The sequence below is a fragment of the Schistocerca nitens genome, chromosome 2, assembly GCF_023898315.1.
Source record: "Schistocerca nitens isolate TAMUIC-IGC-003100 chromosome 2, iqSchNite1.1, whole genome shotgun sequence".
NCBI classification, from domain to species: Eukaryota; Metazoa; Arthropoda; class Insecta; order Orthoptera; family Acrididae; genus Schistocerca; species Schistocerca nitens.
Genome location: NC_064615.1, coordinates 717,633,902 through 717,660,989, shown reverse-complemented (window position 1 = coordinate 717,660,989; position 27,088 = coordinate 717,633,902). Strand labels below are relative to the sequence as shown.

The 27,088-nt window shown below is 40.6% G+C and overlaps 1 protein-coding gene across 2 annotated transcripts in view; it reads right to left on the bottom strand.

Moving 5' to 3' along the window:
* Window positions 1-27,088, bottom strand: part of LOC126236894 (major facilitator superfamily domain-containing protein 1-like) — a 130,643-nt gene that overhangs the window by 85,740 nt on the left and 17,815 nt on the right. For both annotated transcript variants that reach the window (XM_049946534.1, XM_049946535.1), the window contains exon 4: window positions 18,432-18,557. In XM_049946534.1, coding sequence (XP_049802491.1) covers window positions 18,432-18,557 — 126 coding nt within the window. The remainder of the gene's footprint in view (window positions 1-18,431; window positions 18,558-27,088) is intronic.

Here is a 27,088-nt window from a genome sequence, read left to right as displayed (position 1 = left end):
CTTATCTTGCTCTTACATTAAACTGTGATCCTGCAATGTTAATCACTTAAATATATTACCTAGACAAATGTATTCCCGAAATTTCTTTACTCTACATTAATTATTTTTTCTGTGTTGCAATTTTTTTCCGTCAGTGTATTAAGAGAATAGAACAAGGAGAAAGGAGTGAAAGGGGAAGCTGCATGGTGGAATTTTGCACATAGAACAATTTCATCATATCTAACAATTGGACTAAGACTCATGAAAGAAGGCTGCATATGTGGAAGGGACCTGGAGACACTGCAACATTTCAGATAGAGTATATAATGGTAAGAGAGATTTAGAAATTAGACTTTAAAATTTAAAGCATTTGCAGGAGCAGATGTGGGTTCTAACCATAAGTTATTAGTTACACAATGCAAACTAAAGCTGAAGAAATTGCACAAACATAGGAAATTGAACTGATGGGATCTGAATAACCTGAAACAACCTCAACCTCAAGGTAATGGAAAGTCCACAGCAGAATATAAACAATACAAGGAGTTACAGTAATGACTCACTGAATAGTTGTGCATTAAGTCATCGATAGACACAAACAAAACTGGGAACACTGCTAGGTTTTGATAAATCCTTCTTCAGATATATAAGAAGAATGTGTGCTTGTTAACGCCTGCTCCCCCCCCCCCCCCCCACCCTCACACACACACACACACACACACACACACACACACACACACACAAATGGTGGCTACATTGTCACAGCTGACTACATTTTTTCAGCACTGTAGCTTGACTGGCATAAGGGGTTGTGTCAGGAATGGAGAAAGAGGAGAGAGACAAAGTGTTGAGGGGGAGGGAGGAGATACAACAGATGAAGAGGGAAACTGTGGAGGGGGGGGGGGGGGGTTGGGGGACGGAGAGGTGACTGCAAGATGAGTAGTTAAGTGTGGGTCAGGAAGAGAAGTGTGTGTCGACAGGGGCTATCAGAGCCTGAGGCCAGGAGGATTACAGGATTGAAGGAAGTGTTGCAGGAAAAATAACAAACTACTTAATTCACACAAATTGGCAATGGAGGGGAGGATACAGGTGTCACAGGTTCCGAAGAAGCCAGTGAAATTCAGCATTTTGTGCTCAGTAGTGTTTTCTGGCAGTGAGTGGTCAACTCTCATCTTGGTCATAGTTTGACAGTGACTATTCAGTTGTCTGGACAGCCAGTTGGTGGATATGCCCATATAAAAATCTGTGCTGAAGTTACAGCAGAGCTAGCATGATATAGTTACTTTCATGTTTGGCCCTGCCTATGATAGAATAGGTTATGACTATGATGGGACTGGAGTAGGATGTGCTGGGTGGGTGTATTGCACAGGTCTTGCACCTGGGCCTTCCTCAATGGTACAACCCATGTGGCAGTGTGTTGGACATGGGTATTGTGTAAGGATGGAATAGGAAATTTTGTACACTGAGTAGAAGGTGAAATACCACTTCCAGAGGAGTAGGATCCTTAGCCTCACTTTCAGACCAACCCCAAAGTTACTTGTCAAAGATTTACTCTCCTCCTCCTTATCCCTACAGTGGAAACACATTTTGTCACCTTCCAGTCCAACCAATGCTAATCAGAATCCAAGATTGAACATTGTCTCACCCCCACTCATATCCCATTTGAACTGCGAACCTCCTCCACTCTCACCTAACCACCCACTGCTTACCTCCGAAGAATTCTTTACTATATACTTGGTGTCACTGTTCTTTCCAATAACACAAACTTCTCAATGGAGGAAACAACAGCCATCCACAGCCTCCAGACAGACTCGGATTTAAAAACCTTTCCTGCAGACAAAAACTCCACCACTGTCAGAAAGAACTGTATTGATTACCTGACAGAATACGTCTACGATCTGTCTGTATCTCTCATATCCAATTCCTGTCACAGAGATCCCAATCCATAAACCCAAACATAATGTCCAAATCCTGCTCAAATCCTTGAGTGTATCCCACTATCGCTCTCCTATATCCACCTCCTTACTCTTCCTGATTACTCTCTGCACACCTACCATCTACCTTTTTCCCCAGAATCAGAAAACCATCCACACACCATAATGTAGGATCTCGGCTCTCGACTAATGCCTCCAAACCATTGACCACAGCCTAGGTCCCCGCATAAAATACACAGACCATTTCATCCACCTCTCTACCATCCTAACCTGGTGGGGCCTATTGGTCTACTGGTAAAGCATGTGCCTGGAAACCAAATGGTTGTGGGATCGAATCTGGTTGGATCACATAAATTTTCAGTCTGCCTTTAATCTAGCCTTCAATACTTTAACAATCTGAAGAATCACCAGGAATAATAAGTGATTTGGATTCTACATTGAACTGCAGATCTCCTTCCCCAGTTAGATAACTGGGAAAGAGTAGGGACACACAAGTTGCTAAAGTGGCTTCCAATTGAAAGACTTGCACCTTGCCATTAAGCCACATGAAATTATTATTATTATCCTCTCTTTCTTTTCTCAGACGTTATGTCGGGTCAAAAATGGAAAGTCACGCGGACCTTGATCAAGCGTGACTTCCTTTTAACTGTACGGTATATGTTATATTGCATTTAGGAACTTTCGGGTAATTGAACATGTATCAATAATTACGGATTTCTGTAGTTGTATATATAAGTTTGGATGTAGCTGTATTGCATTGATGTACTGGTGGATATAATATTATATTATTATTATTATTATTATTATTATTACCAATCGTCAATAACAACAAAATTAAAACACTACAAAACAGTCGCTCAACCAGAAATAACTTACGCAAGTGAAACCATCTTCAAAACAACTAACACTGCACAAATAAACAAAATACTCAAAATAGAGAGAAGAATCATCAGAAAGTGCATCAACTAATCGTACCAGAAAGAGTAGCTACAAATGAAACAGTCTACAAGGAAGTGGAACAGGTAATGAGTACAATCAGGAAGAAACGCATTTCATTTTTCAGATATCTAATCAGAACATCAGATAACAGGTTCATCAGGAGAATAATAGAAAAATTGTGGAATAGTAAGTGCAACATTAAGTGGATTACAGAAATCAAGGAAGACATGGATGAACTACAGATTACACTGGAAGACCTATGAAACAAAACTGACAAAAATCAGGAAACTCACATACAAACAAACCAGACTGCAAATGAGAATCAACGAACAGGCAATAGGAAGGGTGATTCCCGATGAAGAAAGAAGGATGAGATCTGAGAGAATAAAGAAGTACTGGGCTGACAGGAAACTGAAAAATTCTTTGTATAAAGTTTGCTAGAGTGGTCCAATGAAGGCCATAGAATGTTAATAAAATAAATAAATTATTACCAATTGGTTCCCTAATAGTCACTTCACTATACACGAACATCCCCTATGCACATGGCCTTACCATTAACACCATTCCTTATATAACGAACAAAAGTTAATATTGAGGTTGAAGTTCACTCTCATGTCCATGTTTGCTTACAAATAAAATTTGACTTTGGATAAGTTCTACCTTAAGCAAAAACAATTCTTTCTTCTTTCCTAGCCTGACATGTTTTGCTGAAGTTAACAGCATCATCAGTGTTTTTTACAAAATGCTTTCTACTATCTGCACGCATTGAATTTCAATTTTTAAATAAGTTACAAATTTTAAAATAGACAAAATTTTTTATATATACCTTGTTAACCCATGTTGTGGTTTCTGTGTCTGCCTTTATATGGCATTCTTTCAGTTTGTCTTCTGCAGCCATAGAGAACTTAACACACAAAACTTCATCACCTCAAAAATATATGACTGTGAATGTTAAGATTGTTGCAATTAGTGTGTGTGTGTGTGTGTGTGTGTGTGTGTGTGTGTGTGTGTGTGTGTGTGTGAGTGAGTGTTTAAATGGTTCTCATTTATTTTTACTGGTTTCCACATTACCTTGATAGCAAAAAAACTACACTTTAAACCTTGACTGTGTCATTGTTTACATGATACTAACACAAGATCGCAAACATTTGAATGAGTTCTGAGCAGCAGTTTTGAATCTTACTTTGGTCTTAAATTCTGTAAGGTGTATACAGGGTGGTCCACTGATCGTGACTGGGCCAAATATCTCACAAAATAAGCGTCAAACGAAAAACCTTCAAAGAACGAAACTTGTCTAGCTTGAAGGGGGAAACCAGATGGCGCTATGGTTGGCCCGCTAGATGGCGCTGCCATAGGTCAAACGGATATCAACTGTGTTTTTTAAATAGAAACCACCATTTTTTATTACATATACATGTAGTACATAAAGAAATATGAATGTTTTAGTTGGACCACTTTTTTCGCTTTGTGATAGATGGCGCTGTAATAGTCACAAACATATGGTTCACAATTTTAGACGAACAGTTGGTAACAGGTAGGTTTTTAAAATTAAAATACAGAACGTAGGTACATTTGAACATTTTATTTGAATTGTTCCAATGTGATACATGTACCTGTGTACGTATCATTTCTGAAAATGCATGCTGTTACAGCATGATTACCTGTAAATACCACATTAATGCAATAAATGCTCAAAATGATGTCCATCAACCTCAATGAATTTGGCAATATGTGTAACCACATTCCACTCAACAGCGAGTCGTTCGCCTCCCGTAATGTTCGCACATGCATTGACAACGCGCTGCCGCATGTTGTCAGGCGTTGTCAGTGGATCATGATAGCAAATATCCTTCAACTTTCCCCACTGAAAGAAATCTGGGGTCGTCAGATCCGGTGAACGTGCGGGCCATGGTAGGGTGCTTCGACGACCAATCCACCTGTCATGAAATATGGTATTCAATACTGCTTCAACCGCACGCGAGCTATCTGCCGGACATCCATCATGTTGGAAGTACATCACCATTCTGTCATGCAGTGAAACATCTTGTAGTAACATCGTTAGAACATTACATAGGAAATCAGCATACACTGCACTATTTAGATTGCCATAGATAAAATGGGGGCCAATTATCCTTCCTCCCATAATGCCACACCATACATTAACCCACCAAGGTCACTGATGTTCCACTTGTCGCAACCATTGTGGATTTTCCGTTGCCCAATAGTGCGTATTATGCCGGTTTAAGTTACTGCTGTTGGTGAATGACGCTTCGTCGCTAAATAGAGCGCGTTCAAAAAATCTGTCATCGGCCCGTAATTTCTCTTGTGCCCAGTGGCAGAACTGTACATGACATTCAAAGTCATCGCCATGCAATTCCTGGTGCATAGAAATATTGTAAGCGTGCAATCAATGTTGATGTAGCATTCTCAACACCCACATTTTTGAGATTCCTGATTCTCACGTAATTTGTCTGCGACTGACGTGTGGATTAGCCGCGACAGCAGCTAAAACACCTACTTGGGCATCATCATTTGTTGCAGGTCATGGTTGACATTTCACATGGGGCTGAACACTTCCTGTTTCCTTAAATAATGTAACTATGTGGCAAACGGTCTGGACACTTGGATGATGTCATCCAGGATACCGAGCAGCATACATAGCACACGCCCGTTGGGCATTTTGATCACAATAGCCATACAGAAACCAGATAGCAGTTATAAGAGTCGAGGGACATGAAAGGGAAGCAGTGGTTGGGAAGGGAGTGAGACAGGGTTGTAGCCTATCCCCGATGTTATTCAATCTGTATATTCAGCAAGCAGTGAAGGAAACAAAATAAAAATTCAGAGTAGGTATTAAAATCCATGGAGAAGAAATAAAAACTTTGAGATTCGCCGATGACATTGTAATTCTGTCAGAGACAGCAAAGGACTTGGAAGAGCAGTTGAACGGAATGGATAGTGTCTTGAAAGGAGGATATAAGATGAACATCAACAAAAGCAAAACTAGGATAATGGAATGTAGTCGAATTAAGTCGGGTGATGCTGAGGAAATTAGATTAGGAAATGAGACACTTAAAGTAGTAAAGGAGTTTTGCTATTTCGGGAGCACAATAACTGATGACGGTCGAAATAGAGAGGACATAAAATGTAGACTGGCAATGGCAAGGAAAGCGTTTCTGAAGAAGAGAAATTTGTTAACATCGAGTATAGATTTAAGTGTCAGGAAGTCGTTTCTGAAAGTATTTGTTTGGAGTGTAGCCATGTATGGAAGTGAAACATGGACGATAAATAGTTTGAACAAGAAGAGAATAGAAGCTTTTGAAATGTGGTGCTACAGAAGAATGCTGAAGATTAGATGGGTAGATCACATAACTAATGAGGAGGTATTGAACAGGATTGGGGAGAAGAGGAGTTTGTGGCACAATGTGACTAGAAGCAGGAATCGGTTGGTAGGACACATTCTGAGGCATCAAGGGATCACCAATTTAGTATTGGAGGGCAGCGTGGGGGGTAAAAATCGTAGAGGGAGACCAAGAGATGAATACACTAAGCAAATTCAGAAGGCTGTAGGTTGCAGTAGGTACTGGGAGATGAAGAAGTTTGCACAGGAGATAGTAGTATGGAGATCAGCATCAAACCAGTCTCAGGACTGAAGACCACCACCACAACAACAACAACAACAACAACAACAACAGCCATACATCAACACGATATCGACCTTTTCTGCAATTTATGAATTTCACTTGCTGCCCCATATGAACGTATTTTTGACAATAAGCATAGGTGAGGCAAATGCTTTTCAGAACTCAAAGAATACTGCATCTACCAGACTACCTTGATCCAAAGCTTTGAGTACGTCATGTGAGAAAAGTGTGAGTTGGGTTTCACATGATCAGTGTTTTGGGAATCCATCTTCGTTGGCAAGGAAGATGGGATATTTAATGGAGAGAGAGAAAAAAAAACACACACCCTCACTGATGTTGCTGTAGCTCCTGCAAAACATGTCTGGATAGAAAAGGAGAAAGAATTGTTTGCTCAAGGTGGAACCTGTCAAAAATCATATACACAAAAATCTGCAGAAAAACCACCAGAACGCACATGGCACCCTACGGGAAGCTGAACTCCACCTGTCCAGAGGCTCCACAAAAATCTCCATCAAACTCATTAACCACATACCTGTACTACAATAGTAGCTATCCCTTTCACACACAGATGTCTCCCACACAGTCAGGCCACCTGTTGACTGCACATCTGCAGTGACAATTAATCCCTTACCCAGTATGCCTTCACAGACAGGTACTAGCTCCCAAACCTAGTTTGCACAGAGAGTTTCCATACCATACCCACAAATCGCCCTAATCCTCCAACCACCCCCAGGAACCAGCTGTAAAGGAGTACCCTTCTCCTCCACCAAAAAATCACACAATATCATCTCAGACTGTAACACCTGAACCGTGTGCTTTGTCTGAGTTTCACCTACTTAGCATTCCACCCACAGTTGTTTCCCCCACTTCCTAAGTGGCATTTTGTTACCCACCTGACCTGTCCTTATACTGACACCTACTTTCAGCCTCTTGCCAAATGAGTGGTACCTCTGTGGAAGGCCTATGGAGACCCAAGCAACACACCCTACTCCAGCCTTGTCACAGGATTCTTCCATCCTATCAAAGACCAGACCACCACTGACAGTTGTGACCATATACTAGCTTTGCGGTAACTTCTGAACAGCATTTTATGCAGGCACAATCACCAATTAGCTTTCCATCTGAATAACTTGCAGCAAGAAGAGTTGACCATCTAGTGGCAGAGAGCATATTCAGCCTGAATGGTTGCTTCACAACCTATGGCACCTGAAACCTTCCCCCAAATACCAACTCCTCTGAATTACATAGACAGGAACTGTCCATGACATGTCCTTCTATCCCATAATACTCCTGGCTTCAATGCCTGATAGCCCCTGCCAGATACACCTACTTCCACCTCTGGCCAATGACACCAACTTCATTCATCCCGAACTCGCACCCTTCACTCTACAGCCTATCTCTACCTTTACTGTATCTACCCCTCCCAATCCAGTCTCCATATCATTTTGCACAGTCCCCTGTGGCTGCAGGGAGAAAAAACTCACTAATGTCTCATTCGTATCCCAAGCACCTGCTGCCTGTCCCTCCTAAATACCTGTCAACCTTACAGAACCTTCCCACTCCTCATTGCATCCTTTCTCTCCATGTCCACTCCAACCTGACAAAACCATTAAACCTAATTGAGCTGTTGTGTGTCAGCACATTAAGTGTCACCTATGACAAGGTGGCCATAAAGAGAGAGAGAGAGAGAGAAAGTGTGTGTGTGTGTGTGTGTGTGTGTGTGTGTGTGAGGGGGGGGGGGGGCACTCTGAAACACGAGTTGTCCAAAAGCTGAATAGGTTCTCCAGTCTTATTTTATGTGCCTATCACATCTCAGCACTACAATTATTTGATAAGTTCTTATACCCCTTTCATTATTTATGACACAACTAGAGATTGTCCAGAGTTTCAAAGGGAAGATTAATTAGGCACAGCTGACATCAATAGGTGAAAAAAATACAACTGAAGCCAAATGCATAGCTTTCAAAGATGATATAGAGAAGGCAGCAGAAGAATAACAATGCAAAAGGCAATGCCCAGTGTGATAACAAATGAAAGTTTAAATTTAACTGATTAAAAGAGAAAATGAAACAGGCAAAAGAAAATGCAGATGTCTAATAAAGAAGAAATGAGACTGCCAGAAGGCAAAAGTGGCAAATTTGGAATGTATAGAGGAAAAACGGAAAGCTGTAGAAGCATGCATGACTTCAGGAAAGGTAGATGCCATGTGTGGTACAACCAAAGAAACCTTTGGAGAAAAGAGAAGCATTTGTTTGAACACCAAGGTTCAGGTGGCTTGTTAACACTGAGAACTGAGCAAATAATGGAATGCTGAAAGACGGAAGGAATAAGTAGAAGGGTTATTTGTAACACACAAACTTGAAGGCAATATGACAGAAAGAGGAGAGAAAGTGGGTGAAATTGAGATGGGGGATGCAATACTGTGAGAAGAGCCTGACAGGCCACTAAAAGACTTGAGTCGAAACAAGTCACCTGAAGTAAGCAATATTCCCTGAGAATTATTGGGATCCTTGTGAGAGCCCACTATGATGAAACTGTTACATGTGGTATGCAGAATATGAGGCAAGGGACCTACTCTCAGACTGCAAAAAGAACGTAAGAATTCAGATACTAAAGACCTCAGATGTTGAGAAGTGTGAATATTAACAAACCATCAGTTTTATACATAATGGACATTAAATACAGGCACAAATTATTTAGTGAAGTATGAAAAGACTGGTAGATGTGGACCACGGAAGATCAGTTTTGGGTCCAGAGAAATAAAGTAACACGCAAGGCAATATGTAGTCTTTGACTTGTCTTAGAACACAGACTGATGAAAGGCAAATCTAGGTTTACACCATTTATAGATTTAGAGAGTTGCTTTTGACAATGTTGACTGCAATACACACTTTCAAAGTCTGAAGGTAGCAGGGATAAAATATAGGGAGCAGAAGGTTATTTACAACTTGTACAGAAACCAGATGCAATTCTAAGAGTCAAAGGGCATAAAAGAGAAGCCGCAGCTGACAAGGGAGGGAAACAGGGTTGTAGAATATAATCAATGTTATTCAATTTGTACGTTGAGCAAGCAGTAAAGAAAACCGAGGAGAAATTTGGGAAATGAATTAAAGTTCAGAAAAAAGAAATATATGTGGTCCTCTTCAGCAGTATCTGTTATAATCTATTACAATTAGTTTTTCCATCTTAAGCTTACTGTAGTTCCAGAATATGGGAGAACCAATAGTAGTCGCAGTTATCATAAGATGGAAATACCTAAAATAATTGAAAAACTTTATTATTTGTCAATGACACTGTAATACTGGCAAAGGTGGCAAGGGCTTGGAAGAGCAACTGAATGGAATGGAGAGCAGTTGAATGGAATGGATACTGTCCTGAAAGGAGCTTATGGGTTGAATATAAGCAAAAGCAAAACACAGGTAATGTAGTATTATCGAATTAATTTTAGCAATGTGGAAAAAATTAGATCAGGAAACAAAATATTAAAAGTAGTACACAAGTTTTGCTATTTAGGCAGCAAAAAATTTTTGATGAGTGAAGAATATAGTACGTAAAATGCAAATAGACAATAGCATGAGAAACATTTCTGAAAAAGGGAAATTTGTTAACACTGAATATAAATTTGTGTGTTAGGGAGTCTTCTCTACAAAGGTATTTGTCTGGTGAACAGTCTTGCACAGTTGTGAAGTGTAGGATTATAAACAATACAAGAAATAAGAGAATAGAAGTTTTCGAAATTTAGTGCTACAGTAGAATATTGAATATAAGATGGGTAGACAGCATAATCAATGTACAGGTGCTGAATCGAGTTAGTGACAAAAGATCTCTATGGAATAACTTGACTAACAGATAGGCTTGATTGATAGGACAGGTCCTGAGACATCAAGGAATAGTTAATTTGGTAATGGAGACAAACGTGGAGAGGGTAAAAATTGTAGAGTGTGGTCAAGGCTCAACTAAAGTAAGCAGGTTCAAACAGATGTTGGCTGCTGTTGTTATACAGAGATGTAGAGAGTTGCTCTGGACAGACTGGGAGGGAAAACAGCATCAAACCCATCTTCAGACTGAGGACAGCAAAATCTTATTGATTCTAAGAGTTCATCAAGTTAATCGCTTATCACTTTACCAAATAATTCACTAGTGATATAAACCAAAACCACTTATTGTAATAAAGAAAACAATGGCTTGTAGATCATCATCTGATGTTTCCACACAAATACTGTTCAATATAAACTTTATTTGGCCACAATATGCACCTGATGATATCAGGTAAAGTGCAAATTTTGCATCAACATAATAAAATTAATAGAACACTATATGGAAAATCTTTTCTCAGCAAAACTCCAGCAACAACTTCTAAGCAGAACTAGACCATACTGTAATCAGCAACCTGATTCAATGAAGGTGAGTAGATTACTGCCTTTATTAATTGAAATCTGCTATAATAGTTGATAACATCATTTGACAAATGAACTTTCGACCAACCTTCGAACACCATTAATACATTCAAGTCAGGCCACAGTGACCGCTGTGGTCTCCAGGAAGACAAACTTTTTAAACTTGCTTGTGTGGCTCCAGCTTATCAGGTGAAGATGAAAGGCAGATTAACCATCTGTTTCAGAAATACTATCATCAGTTTCAAAATCACCATTGTCAAGTTCAGAACAAGATTCTTCAAGCAGCCCAAGAATTTTTTGACCAGTCTAACTGCCCCCATTTTACAATAAACTTTTGTGATTAAAAATACTACAGAAGGGTATTGCAATAACAAATGTCTGGGAACTGATCACACCTCTATAATACGTTTCTCAAGTTACATACCACTTTGTGGAACCAGGAACACGCATCTAGTGGCTTTCCGAAGTATTACAGGAAAAAAATGGCTCTGAGCACTATGGGACTCAACTGCTGAGGTCATTAGTCCCCTAGAACTTAGAACTAGTTAAACCTAACTAACCTAAGGACATCACAAACATCCATGCCTGAGGCAGGATTCGAACCTGCGACCGTAGCGGTCTTGCGGTTCCAGACTGCAGCACCTTTAACCGCACGGCCACTTCGGCCGGCGAAGTATTACAGGAGCTAACAACTGATATCAAGCAATTACTGCTCGAAATAATGCATCATGAAATAACACTCAGGAAAGCCAAGCTTGGAAAATCTTTGAGCACTGACTGTTAAGGAAATCACACCACACCTATAATTTCTATGGATAGCAACCAGAATGTGTTATTTGAATCCTGGGCTACTGCTTTGCTTTTGAGTCCTTGCTGTAATTTACTTCATGGGAAAGAGACATGAAGAGCTCCGCATTTGCACTCTTACTGCATATTAGCTATAAACATGAATTTTACATTGCTTTACATCCATAAAGGTCACAAAATAGATAACAAAATCATGAACATAATGTTCAATATGTATGATTATCTGGAGCTTTGTAATTAAAAAAAGCAGTCAAAATTCACTTGTCACATGATATCACAGACTGTTTTACTCACTGATATGACAGACCGTTTCACTTACAAAAGGTATGTAAATTATTCACTTTAATTCTAAAGATTCAACACCAATCACAACTGTGGCCACAAATGTTTATTTATATATCCGTCTATCTATTGCAGAATTTGTTAAAGGCCACCTTCTAAACACTATGAGCTGCACTGTATATGTTTAATAGCCAACTAGTACTTGGATGTATAACCCACCATCTATGACATCTGATACCAGGGTATATACGTGAACAAAAAAAAATTCCCAGGTTTTTCCCGGATCTCCTGGTTAAAAATACAATTTCTCCCAGGTGAAAATACACTTTTTCCAAGTTAAGTGACAGTATACCTTCACTCAGAACTGCAAAACTTATCAATCATTTGAATGGTTATAGTTTTATACAGAGGCTTAGAATTTTACAGCACTTTGGAAAACAAAACTCTGGGGAAAAACACACATTTTGGAAAGTTCTTTGATGTGCAGCAACATGTACACTGCTTATTTTCGTATTATGAAAGCATAAATTCGAATTCCACCAAACACTGCATGTTACTTTCCGAAGCATTGAAATAGAGATTGCGATGCGCTTTGGTAAGCCAGTCACAGCTCATGCCACGTAATCTCGCCAGCCGATGACAGAGAATATTCAGAGGACAGGACACATGATGTAGTCATCAATAGCAACATCACTGTTAAGTAGTGCAAACACACAAACAGGAAAAGTTAATGGTTTAAATTAATATACACAGTGTTGCTACAAGAAAAGCAAAGCTTTTATATACAATATTTGTCTCGAAGATTGATAAGCTACAAGAGAAGCTAAGCTTTCACATATAGCATTGATCTTTTTTGTGTGTTTTACACTTTAATATACATCACACAAATGTGCCAGTAAACTGTTTAATACCGACATACATCTCTGATCTGGGCTCAAAATTCTTCTAAATGGCTTGTCATCAAAGAGTTGATTTTTAAATGAGAGCCAAACACTCTGTGATTTAAGAAATTCATTGTGCATTCTCGCACGTAGTTCACACTGCGAAAAAGGAAATTTACTTTGAAAATAACACTATTCAAATCACAATTCACAATATTTTCCCGCAATCTGTTAGAAACAGATTTGTTATAGCAGTTGCCAGAGGGCGCCAGATAAGAGGCGTCACCACGCTTGCACAGCTACGATGATGTAGAAAGCCCATATGTTTGTATGTGTAAAACATTAAAAGATATTACATTATGTCATAAAAGAAACAAGACATCAGAGGATACTCCAAGAGCACTGGAATTTCGTGAACCATACTGAAATGAATAATTCACCTTAAAGTGCACATTCTTACGTCCAGATTCCCAACGAAGAAGGCCTCGACCTGATATTAAGCTTTCCAGTGTGGTTTTCTGGATGTAAATTTTCATGATGTACACAAACAGTACTGTATTATCTCATGTTTGGTTCTTTATTATTGCATAATGCCATACATGCTAGAAGATGAAAATGAGCACCTGAAATGAAGTGAACAGTTGAAACTAGCCAATAGTGTGGAATTAAACATTTCGTTTCAAATAGATTGGCTGCCTCAGCGGAAAAGTTAAACAAAAGCCAAATTTCTTTAGCTAAGCGACAAAAATAACTTCATTGTGTCTGCAAGGCGATTAATGCTTGACTGTCAGAAAGGTGGAAATAAAATAAAATCTGAAACTATAACATATTTTAGCCTTACATAATTGTGTGAATTTATTTTACTTCACTTGATAGCTCCCAGGCACAGAAATCACTTTTTTTTCATTTGATGTGAGAGCAGTAAAGAAAGAGAAGGAAACAGCAAAATCACTGAACGTAAACAAGGATAACGTGGAGACTAGCCCCCCCCCCCCCCCCCCCAAATCAGACTGCTCAGTGCATCAGCCCCACATCTACGATATTTCAGTCATCGAACTGGGGCAATACTATATGGTTGCGTTGTGGCCCCCTCCCTCGAATGTTTGAGATAGGACCCAAAAATGTAAAAACAAAAAAAGACTTTCTAAAAATAGTTCATTTTGTAGCACACATCTATCTGACGAGTCTGATGCATAAAACATATAACTTCGAGGAACTGTAAGATGTGTTATTTGGTCTTAAGTCTGCCAAAGTGCAGTGTCACGCCTCTTCACACAGCATTCTTCTACCACACGTCAGTGTATTTCGCACTGTAGAACTCAAATGTGTACATTTTATAATAGATGCTACCAAACTATATTCAGAACAGCGAAAATTAAAGTGTTCTGTGGTGCCTCTCCTGCTCCCAGTCGGCCGGTTTTACTTCCTGCCCTCTCAAAAAAATACCTCACAATTAATACTGGATGGGATTATTTGTGACCGGAAGAACAAGAACTCTTCATAAAATTTGGACTCTTTATTGGCTATTAGCTAATAACTTGCTGTTCTGTGCAACACAAAATTAAATATAGGATACATAAAACCAGTAAAGACAAGAGACAAGCAAGACAGTACACATTTCTCCAATCCTTAGGTTTTAGCATTTTTTTCTCTCTAATCTTGCCATAGCTTTACATGGCATGCTTTCCTTTCTGCGGAAGGATCTATTACCTCATCAAAGTTCGTCAAACGTTTTGCTACAAGAAAAATCAAAATGTCGTTGTGCAATACTGAAAAAGCTGTTATTACAAATAGAACCCAAGACTGGTGTGGTTTCTCGGACTGATTACGTCTATTTTGTCACTGTCTGCTAGATAAAATGAAATAGGACTTCCTAATATTGCAGCAATTGTATCACACACCACATAAGCAAGACTGTTTTGGTAATAATGGTCATTTTTATAATTCGCGAAGTACCAATATGAAATGCCTATTTGGCCTACTACAAGCAAAAAGCTATATGTTAGGAAATAGTTTCACATTTCATTCATATGCTCCAGTTTCTCAAGCATGAGATCGAAAAATAGTAGCCCAAAATTTTTGTATAAATTTGGAATCACCATACTCTTCCATAATTTGTGTGATGTCCTCGTTCCTTCTCCTTCCTCGTTCTAATAAACATTCTTATCATCACTAATTCTGTAACTATTCCTACCATTCTCAAAACTCATTCTCCAGTTAACTCTACTAACCCTGCGAGAATCACCGTTTTATTTATCCAGCGATTATTCGCTGGTTAGGCATTATTACGTGTTCGCACAATGCGTTTTCTACACTAATCCCAGAAAAGAACTTAAGCAGCTGTACAACTTGCCCTTTCTAGTGTAGCAATCTGGTCAAAAATTTTCTGTCAAAGTTTCATTTTCTTGGATACACCAAGAAGATAATACGTAACCTTTCTTACCTGTTATTCCTGTTGTTCATTTATTTCCATTCTGGTAGTCTGAATCTATGAACTTTGCTAGTAATTATAACAACACTGATCATTCGCATGCCCAATCAATCACATAAACAAACAGCAGTTGGCATTCAGCCATTTGGCTTTATTCCACTCAGTTCATATAGCTCCGTCCCCTTTTATATGCAGGAAAGTTTATTTCCAGATGCAACGAGGATTCCCATGGCAGACACATCACGTATGCTATGCAAGCATTCAAAAAATCAACTAATGATTCATCTCTGTAGCCAGAAGTGGGAAAAGGCACTACTCATACACAACTCACCTGTGCATGCGCCCGCTCATAGCTGCTTAAATGAATCTAACGTAAACAGTTGTGACGTTACCCTCATCGGAGGTAATTTGTTGCCGTGTTTTTTTTATATGGCGCATTTCCTTTGCAATTGAAGTTTTATTCTCTCATTCATGTTGTGTTGCTGCAGTATTATTCTGCAGAAGCAGAATACAGTAATATCCCTTGTTAGAGTATCAGTTCATACCGGTCAAAATTACAAAAAATTAACTGAAAACTGAAAGAATGAAAAATTCCAGGGTCTTTCCCGGGTCTACCTGTTGTCCCGGGTCGTATACACCCGGCATACAGATGACAATGCACAATTCTGCTGATAAAGTGAAACATTATGACCACTGTCCACTGCGGCATTAGATGCTGCCTGATGGCATTGCTGGCAAGTGATGTGGTAGCAAAATAATGTAAGCAGAGCAGACGTGGACAGGGGATCACACTAGCAGGCTGCAAATGGGGAAATCCACTGAGATAAGTGACTTGGACAAAGGGCAGATTATTATTACACAGAATCTGTGACTAAACATCTTAAAAACAATGAAGCAGGTCAAATGTTCACGTGCTATTGTCATGAGCATCCACGGAGAGAGGTAGAAGGATAGTGAAACTACCACTAAGCACTACATGGTTGGATGTCCAAGACTCTTCACAGAATGTGGAGTTCGGAAGCTTGTCTGTTCTGTAAAGCAGGGCAGATAGCAATATGTGGCATCTCTGCCAAAAGAGCACAATGCTGGTGCACGCACAAGTGTTTCAGAGCACACCGTTCATTGCACATTGTTGAACATGGAGCTCTGCAACACACCACCACTATGTTTTCACATGTTGACCCAACGACATCATCAAGTATGATTCCAGTTGCCACGGGACCATTGGGAATCGACCATCGATCAATGGAAACATGTCAGCTCTTTGAGTGAACCACAATTTTGCTACACTAGTTTGATGGTTATCTCCACAAACGTCGTGATTGAGGTGAACAGCAGCTCAAAACGTGAATTGCACCATAGACGCAGGCTGCTGGGAGCAGTATTATGCTTGGGAGGCAGTCTCGTATGCTTGAATGGATTTGTGGTAGTAATCGAAGACATGCCAACAGCTGCGAACCATCTGCTTCCCCTCATGCTTGATGTCTTCCCCAAAGTCAATGTCATCTTTCGGCAGTACAACTGTCCGTGTCTCACAGTCAGAACCATGCTACAGTGGTTGGATAGCATTACAGTAAAGCCACGCTGATGTCGCGGTGACTAAATTTGCCTGATGTAAATCCTATGAAACCCATCTGGGTCACTATAGGGCGCCATCACCGCGTACGCAAATCAGCAGCCCCTCATTTAAGCGAATTACATGACCTTTGCATAGACATCTAATGTGATATACTTCCACAAACCTGCCACCACACTGTCAGATCCCTGATACACAGAATCAATAATGTACTTTGTTTCAAAGATGGACAAACAAGCTACCAAGCATGTGGTCAATGGTTTGGTTCATCAGTGTATATGTACATCAATATCTACAACATGACAATTATATACAAGACCATGGCCATGGGCGACCACCTGCCCTATCTTCATACAGCATACCTAAGTATCCTATGTCTACCTATATTTTGAGCTGTTGTTTTTTTACTGTGTTACAGTGACAACTACTGTATCAATAATGGATGATACTTGGATGAAATAAATAAATAAACAGCAGAAACATAAGTCTACACACTTCATATATCTCGAAACTAATGACCTGCATCCCAGTCATAAATTCTTTGTGACATTCAACTAGATGATCATCTAGAAAGAAAACAACCATGTGGATACCTAGAACCCAATTACAACCATTTCTATGTTAATATGTTCGGATATGAAATCTATCTTACTTACTGTAAGCTGGGACGGATTTCACGTCCAAACATACTAACAAAAGACATGGCTCTAATTGCATTCTACGTTTTCAATGGTTTTTTGCTTTCTAGATGAACATAAAGTTGAACATCAAAAAAGATTCATAACTGCCACATATTTCATTGATACAGACGTACACAATGTAAATAGAGTTACATTTCTGCTGTTATGTGTACAGTTGTTATGTGGCAGATATTGATAGACATACAATTGTTGGTTCTTCAAACAATGGAAAATCCAGGATGGAATGTAACAATTTAATGAAAAGGATATGAGCTATTCAACATATATTGGAGATTCTGAGTTGCAGGCACAACAAAAAGACTGTTGGATAGATAGCTTTCGGCCAACAAGACCCCCTCTCACACACACACACACGCGCACGCGCACACACACACACACACACACACACACACACACGCACACGCACACGCACACGCACACGCACACACACACGCACACACACACACACACACAGAGTCTCTGGCAGCAGGAGCCAGACTCAATTGTTTGTTGTACTGTCTATTAGACGCCACAGATGACTGAACATACTCCTGGATACCAGTTTGGCTATTACCCATGAAGCTCATGGTGTTTAGAACGTGACCTTTACCAAATATTTACAAGCTCTGATGTGCCAAGCATTCAATATTTTTACTGTCGTATTCTTTGCAAGGCATGGATAACATGTGAAACATTCAAAGCATTTCATTTGAATGTCAGTTTTTTCCAGCTTGTCACAGTGCTTTCACATACTCCAATAAATTCTGCATGAATATTGTTAACTGGTTGAATCACTATTTAAATATAACAGACACAACAGGAAAACTTCCAAAATTTACAAAATAAAGGTTTAGTACACAAAGTATGAAGGCAATGGTACATACCCAAACACAAATCGACCTACTTCCATTAGCCAAAAAGCATTTACAACACCACCAAGAGCAAACAACAGCTGTCCAAACACCACAAGTGCCGCATAAATGACTGTTCCAAGACGAATTCCAAATACTCTGAAACAAAATGTTCTTAAGTTACTTCTCAAGCAACAATTAAGACTTGTCACAAGGAAGGAGTGCAATTTAATTAACACTCTAGAACAAAATATGTAATGTCATTGATGTGTATGTTGATTTGAATACTGCAGTATTGTCCACATGTGCACAGAATTCCTGTCGTCGTCCAATAATTATTCAACCACTTATAAGTTCAATGTGCAATCTGGATCTTAGCACCTTTTGGAATTTTCCTGTGTCATTAAAAGTATTGCAAGAGTTGAAAATCATGATAAGTGCCAAAAAAAGACATTAGAAATGAACACAGAAAAAGAAATTAGGGAATGAATGTCAGACAATGAGAGTTAAAGTCTAACTTTTCAAATGGCCTAACATGTCAACCAATTAATACATAAGGAATGTACAATATCCCAAACTAGAAATCAAAAATTTGATGATAAATGGCAAGGTGCAAGGCATGACATTCAAAAGAAAATTAGTATCCTTGACTTGTCCTACACACAGATGACAGATGTCACAGGAACAAATACATATAAATAAATAGAATGTTCTCTCACCACCTCCACATCCCCATCGCCCCCCCCCCCTCCCCCCACCAACCCGTTACTAGTTTTGATGAGGAAAAGGGGAAATTACTTTTCTGTGCATAGTCACAATACGTGCTTTTACATATAACACTTAACACCTGAAACCACATATAATAGTTCACTTATATACTAATGAATGTTTGAAAATCTATAAACTTGCTACTAAATACACTCCTGGAAATTGAAATAAGAACACCGTGAATTCATTGTCCCAGGAAGGGGAAACTTTATTGACACATTCCTGGGGTCAGATACATCACATGATCACACTGACAGAACCACAGGCACATAGACACAGGCAACAGAGCATGCACAATGTCGGCACTAGTACAGTGTATATCCACCTTTCGCAGCAATGCAGGCTGCTATTCTCCCATGGAGACGATCGTAGAGATGCTGGATGTAGTCCTGTGGAACGGCTTGCCATGCCATTTCCACCTGGCGCCTCAGTTGGACCAGCGTTCGTGCTGGACGTGCAGACCGCGTGAGACGACGCTTCATCCAGTCCCAAACATGCTCAATGGGGGACAGATCCGGAGATCTTGCTGGCCAGGGTAGTTGACTTACACCTTCTAGAGCACGTTGGGTGGCACGGGATACATGCGGACGTGCATTGTCCTGTTGGAACAGCAAGTTCCCTTGCCGGTCTAGGAATGGTAGAACGATGGGTTCGATGACGGTTTGGATGTACCGTGCACTATTCAGTGTCCCCTCGACGATCACCAGTGGTGTACGGCCAGTGTAGGAGATCGCTCCCCACACCATGATGCCGGGTGTTGGCCCTGTGTGCCTCGGTCGTATGCAGTCCTGATTGTGGCGCTCACCTGCACGGCGCCAAACACGCATACGACCATCATTGGCACCAAGGCAGAAGCGACTCTCATCGCTGAAGACGACACATCTCCATTCGTCCCTCCATTCACGCCTGTCGCGACACCACTGGAGGCGGGCTGCACGATGTTGGGGCGTGAGCGGAAGACGGCCTAACGGTGTGCGGGACCGTAGCCCAGCTTCATGGAGACGGTTGCGAATGGTCCTCGCCGATACCCCAGGAGCAACAGTGTCCCTAATTTGCTGGGAAGTGGCGGTGCGGTCCCCTACGGCACTGCGTAGGATCCTACGGTCTTGGAGTGCATCCGTGCGTCGCTGCGGTCCGGTCCCAGGTCGACGGGCACGTGCACCTTCCGCCGACCACTGGCGACAACATCGATGTACTGTGGAGACCTCACGCTCCACGTGTTGAGCAATTCGGCGGTACGTCCACCCGGCCTCCCGCATGCCCACTATACGCCCTCGCTCAAAGTCCGTCAACTGCACATACGGTTCACGTCCACGCTGTCGCGGCATGCTACCAGTGTTAAAGACTGCGATGGAGCTCCGTATGCCACGGCAAACTGGCTGACACTGACGGCGGCGGTGCACAAATGCTGCGCAGCTAGCGCCATTCGACGGCCAACACCGCGGGTCCTGGTGTGTCCGCTGTGCCGTGCGTGTGATCATTGCTTGTACAGCCCTCTCGCAGTGTCCGGAGCAAGTATGGTGGGTCTGACACACCGGTGTCAATGTGTTCTTTTTTCCATTTCCAGGAGTGTAATTATGATGTATAAATGCAGACTGAAGCGATGAATGAAAATTTGTACCAAGGCCAGAACTCTAACCTGAGTCTCCTGCTCAATAGGAAGATGCACTGACGACTACGCCATCCTAGCACAGTGTCTTTGCACAACTGCACAGACTACCCTTGCACGCCTCCCTCGTCAATCCAAAATCCCAACCACACCTTGATCCACGTGGTATTTCCCCAAACCTCTGGCAGCACTGCAAGGGCTCTCCAACTGTATTGGAATAGCTCCTCAGCATTGAACAAAATTGGGAATCCTGCCTGAAACCCAGGCATAGGTGCTTTAACCAGCAAGTGTGCCGAGATGTGAATGATAATTTGGATTGAGGAGGGATGTGTAGTGGTTAGCGCATCTGCCTAGTGAGCACAGGAGACCTGGATTTGAATCCCAGCCTTGGTACAAATTTTCATTCATAGCTTCAATCTGCATTTAACGTCATAGATGTGCAAGACTTTGGAACCATATAGTTTCATTTAATTGAAGAGCACCTACACCTGGGTTTCAGGCAGGATCCCCCCTTTTGTTTGATGCTGAGGTGCTATTCCAATGCGCTGGAGACCTCTACAATGCTGCTTGAGCTTAGGAGTAATACTAAGAGGGCACAGGCATGAATGGGAACCTGAACTGGGGAGGGAGGCAAACTATGATAGTCCATGCAGCTTTGCAAAGCCACTGTGTCAGGGTGGCATAGTGGTTAGCATACTTCCTAGTGAGCAGGAGACCCAAGTTCATATCCCAGCATCGGTGCAAATTTTCATTCATCACTTCAATCTGCATACATTCATACATCACAGATTTTCGAGACTTGAAAGGTCAATAGAACCGTATAGTTTCATCTGCTATGAACAATGGTTTCTCTAAAATGTACTGTGCAAACATTTGTATGAGTGGTACTCTATGGCAGCCAGCACAAGTTTAATGTAAAGCTCACACAAACGCTGCAGAGGGCCAAAATAATAACTGAAACCACAGGAATAAAATTAAACTTCGATGGAGAAATACTAGCTACGGTGCTCCCAAGGTTCATTACTTGGTGTACTTCTCCCCTTAATCTACATAAAGACTATCGAAGTCTCTTAAAAGGCTGTGATGTTGCTGATGATGCCCATTTAACATACAGCTTACCTCTGAATCTTACAAATATATATGCTATGAAATTCAGAAAAATAATGAGTAGCTGGTATAAGAAGTAGATATCAATGAGAGCACACTCGATGAAACTAGTGAGAACTTTTTAGGCACACAGATGGATAACAAACTGAGGCGGCACCAGCAAATGGATTTTTAAACAAAAAAGTTCAGTCTACTTGTTTTTCCCTTAAGAATCTCTCTAACTGTGCTGACCTATACGTTGGATTGATAGCATATTTTGTAAGTTATGATTTGATACTGTCCTATGGCATAATCCCCTGAAGCAAAGCAGATAATGTCAAACAGTATTTACTTTACAGTAGCATACAGTAAAAATATAGTGTAATGTCAATCACCCAAAATGCTGAAGAAGCCTATTCTGTGCTCTTGGAATTATTAAACCCACATGCCGATACATTTACACCCTAATGGTGTTTGTTGTTAATAATACTAGTGAATATCAGGTGAACTCCGAAGGTCCCAGCTACAATACTAGAAGTAAAAATAACCTTCATACAGATTTCCTGTCCTTACATTGGGCTCACAGTAGAGCTCTATATTCCAGAGCTAAAGAATTTAAGCAAGAAGAAAACTGGAAATCCTCAGATACACTATAATATAGTAAATGGACTGTGTTACTAGCCACTCCAATAAGTTTCCAAAATATTTGTGTTTAGAGTGTACCCGGCAATTAATATTTAATATAAACAACACAGAAACAACTGACAGCATTCTGAAATTAATGCTATCACATAAACGAATGGTACAATGTACACTGCAGTGGCAGACGTCAAGGGGCAGCAACACACACACATACAGATGGCGGTAATAGCATGTACACAAGGTATAAAAGGGCAGTACATTGGCAGAGTTGTCATTTGTACTCAGCTGATACATGAGAAAAGGTTTCTGACATGATTATGGCTGTACGATGGGAATTAACAAACTCTGATCGCAGAATGGTAGTTGGAGCTAGATGCAAGGGACATTCCATTTCTAAAATCATTGGGGAATTCAATATTTTGAGGTCCACTGTGTCAAGAGTGTGGAGTGTGCTGAGAATACCAAACTTCAAGCATTACCTCTCACCACAGACAACACAGTAGCTGACGACCTTCACTTAATGACCGAGAACAGTAGCTTTTGCAAAGAGGTGGCTGTGCTAACAGACAAGCAAAACTGCATGAAATAACCACAGAAATCAATACCCGTTAGGACACTGCAGCAAAATTTGACATTAACATTGGTGGTAGAGTGTTTGTGTCTGTCAGTAGTGGTTTATCTTTTAGTGAAGTCGAAGTAGATACTAGGTGCAAATTGGTATGGGTGGAGGTTATACTCAACAGCTGAACTAAGTTAATAATTGGCTCCTTTTACCGACCCCCAGACTCTGATGATATAGTTGCTGAACAGTTCAGAGAAAATTTGAGTCTCGTAACAAATAAATACCCCACTCATACGGTTATAGTTGGTGGGGACTTCAACCTTCCCTCGATATGTTGGCAAAAATACTTGTTCAAAACTGGTGGTAGGCAGAAAACATCTTCCGAGATCGTCCTAAATGCTTTCTCCGAAAATTATTTCGAGCAGTTAGTCCACGAACCCACGCGAATTGTAAATGGTTGCGAAAACACACTTGACCTCTTACAAACAATCCAGAGCAATAGAGAGCATCACGACTGATACAGGGATTAGTGATCACAAGGTCGCTGTAGCTAGGCTCAATACCGTTTCTTCCAAATCCACCAGAAACAAATGCAAAATAATTTTATTTAAAAAAGCGGATAAAGTGTCACTAGAAGCCTTCCTAAGAGACAATCTCCATTCCTTCCGAACTGACTATGCAAATGTAGACGAGATGTGGCTCAAATTCAGAGATATAGTAGCAACAGCAATTGAGAGATTCATACCTCATAAATTGGTAAGAGATGGAACTGATCCCCCATGGTACACAAAACAGGTCCGAACACTGTTGCAGAGGCAATGGAAAAAGCATGCGAAGTTCAAAAGAACGCGAAATCCCAAAGATTGGCTAAAATTTACAGACACGCAAAATTTGGCACGGACTTCAATGCGAGATGCCTTTAATAGGTTCCACAACGAAACATTGTCTCGAAATTTGGTAGAAAATCCGAAGAAATTCTGGTCGTATGTAAAGTACACAAGTGGCAAGACGCAGTGCCGATGGTACTGTTACCAATGACTGTGCCCTTAAAGCTGAGTTCTTGAACGCAGTTTTCCGAAATTCCTTCACCAGGGAAGACGAATGGAATATTCCAGAATTTGAAACACGAACAGCTGCTAGCATGAGTTTCTTAGAAGTAGATACCTTAGGGGTTGCGAAGCAACTCAAATCGTTTGATATGGGCAAGTCTTCAGGTCCAGATTGTATACCGATTAGGTTCCTTTCAGATTACGCTGATACAATAGCTCCCTACTTAGCAATCGTATACAACCGTTCGCTCACCTATAGATCTGTACCTACAGATTGGAAAATTGCGCAGGTCGCACCAGTGTTTAAGAAGGGTAGTAGGAGTAATCCATCGAACTACAGACCTATATCATTGACGTCGGTCTGCAGTAGGGTTTTGGAGCATATACTGTATTCAAACATTATGAATCACCTCGAAGGGAACGATATATTGATAGGTAATCAGCATGGTTTTAGAAAACATCGTTCTTGTGCAACGCAGCTACCTCTTTAATCGCACGAAGTAATGGCCGCTATCGACAGGGGATCTCAAGTTGATTCCGTATTTCTGGATTTCCGGAAAGCTTTTGACACCGTTCCTCACAAGCAACTTCTAATCAAGCTGTGGGCTTATGGGGTATCGTCTCAGTTGTGTGACTGAATTCGTGATTGCCTGTTAGGAAGGTCGCAGTTCGTAGTAATGGACGGCAAATCATCGAGTAAAACTGAAGTGATATCAGGTGTTCCCCAGTGAAGCGTCCTGGGACCTCTGCTGTTCCTGATCTATATAAATGACCTGGGTGACAATCTGAGCAGTTCTCTTAGGTTGTTCACAGATGATGCTGTAATTTACCGTCTAGTAAGGTCATCCGAACACCAATATCAGTTGCAAAGCGATTTAGAAAAGATTGCTGTATGGTGTGGCAGGTGGCAGTTGACGCTAAATAACGAAAAGTGTGAGGTGATCCACATGAGTTTCAAAAGAAATCCATTGGAATTCGATTACTCGATAAATAGTACAATTCTCAAGGCTGTCAATTCAACTAAGTACCTGGGTGTAAAAATTACGAACAACTTCAGTTGGAAAGACCACATAGATAATATTGTGGGGAAGGCGAGACAAAGGTTGCGTTTCATTGGCAGGACACTTAGAAGATGCAACAAGTCCACTAAAGAGACAGCTTACACTACACTCAATTGTCCTCTGTTAGAATATTGCTGTGTGGTGTGGAATCCTTACCAGGTGGGATTGACGGAGGACATCGAAAGGGTGCAAAAAAGGGCAGCTCGTTTTGTATTATCATGTAATAGGGGAGAGAGTGTGGCAGATATGATACGCGAGTTGGGATGGAAGTCATTAAAGCATAGACGTTTTTCGTCAAAGCGAGATCTATTTACGAAATTTCAGTCACCAACTTTCTCTTCCGAATGCGAAAATATTTTGTTGAGCCCAATCTACATAGGTAGGAATGATCATCAAAATAAAATAAGAGAAATCAGAGCTCAAACAGAAAGGTTTAGGTGTTCGTTTTTCCCGCGCACTGTTCGGGAGTGGAATGGTAGAGAGATAGTATGATTGTGGTTCAATGAACCCTCTGCCAAGCACTTAAATATGAATTGCAGAGTAATCATGTAGATGTAGATTTAGCAGACAACTAATGTGAGGGCATTTGCTAACAGCACGACATCACCTGAAACACCCCCGCTAGGCTCCTGACCATATCGGTTGGAACCTAGACTGCTGGAAAACTGTGGCTTGCTCATATGAGTCCCGATTTCACGTGGTAAGAGCTGATGGTAGGGTTCGCGTGTGATGCAGACACAACAAAGTCATGGACCCAAGTTGTCAACAAGGCACTGTTCAAGTTTGGTGGCGGCTCCATAATGGTGTGAGCTGTGTTTACAGCTCCATAATGATGTGGGCTGTGTTTACATGGAATGGACTGGATCCTCTGGTTCAATGCTACTTAGAGACCACTTGCAACCATTCACAGACTTCATGTTCCCAACCAATGATGGACTTTTATGGATGACAAAGCGTCACATCACAGGGCCACAATTGTTTGCAACTGGTTCGAAGAACATTCTCAACAATTCGAGCAAATGATTTGGACACCCAAGTTATCTGACATGAATCCCACCAAACATTTAAGGGACAGAATCAAGATGTAAGTTCGTGTACAAAATCCTGCACTGGCAACACTTTCGGAATAATGGATGGGTTAATATTTCTGCCTGGGACTTCCAGCAACTTGCTAAGTTCACATGTCACATCAGGTTGCTACACTACACTGGGCAAAAGGAGGTCCAACATGATAGGAGGAATCCCATGACTTTTGTCACCTGAGTGTAGTATACCAAAACAATAGCAGGGCAGTGGGAGAAAAAAGAGGAGTAGTTCTTTTTTTAATTAGCTTCTTTTCTATAAATATACTTATCACCTTGATTTTTTTATTATTATTATTATTATTTATTTTATGGCCTTCATTGGACCACTGTAGTCAAAAATACAAAGTTCTACACAAGTTGTTACACATGGATACAATTTGTGTTCGACAATAACTTAATATGATGTTTAGGTAATATAATTATTAGAGGCTATTCTTATATGAAAGGTGTTTTGCTCTTCTGTCTGCCCAATATTTCTTCATTCTTTCAGATATTTTCTTTCTTTCTTCATCTGAGACAACTCTTCCTGTACTCCTTTTATTGATTTTCATTTGTAGTCTGGTTTGCGGGTCTTGCAGTATTCTGGTTTTCTCTGTCTTGTTTTTTAGGTCATCTACTGTAATTTGAAGTTCTTTTATATCTTACTTAATTTCTGTGATCCATTTAATGTCGCTCTTGCTATTCCACAATTTTTGAATTATTTTTTTACTAATTCTGTTTTCTGGAGTTCTCATCAGATGTCCAAAGAATGAGATGCGTTTCTTCCTGATTGTGCTCATGACTGGTTCTATTTTCTTATATACTGTTTCATTTGATGCTATTCTCCAA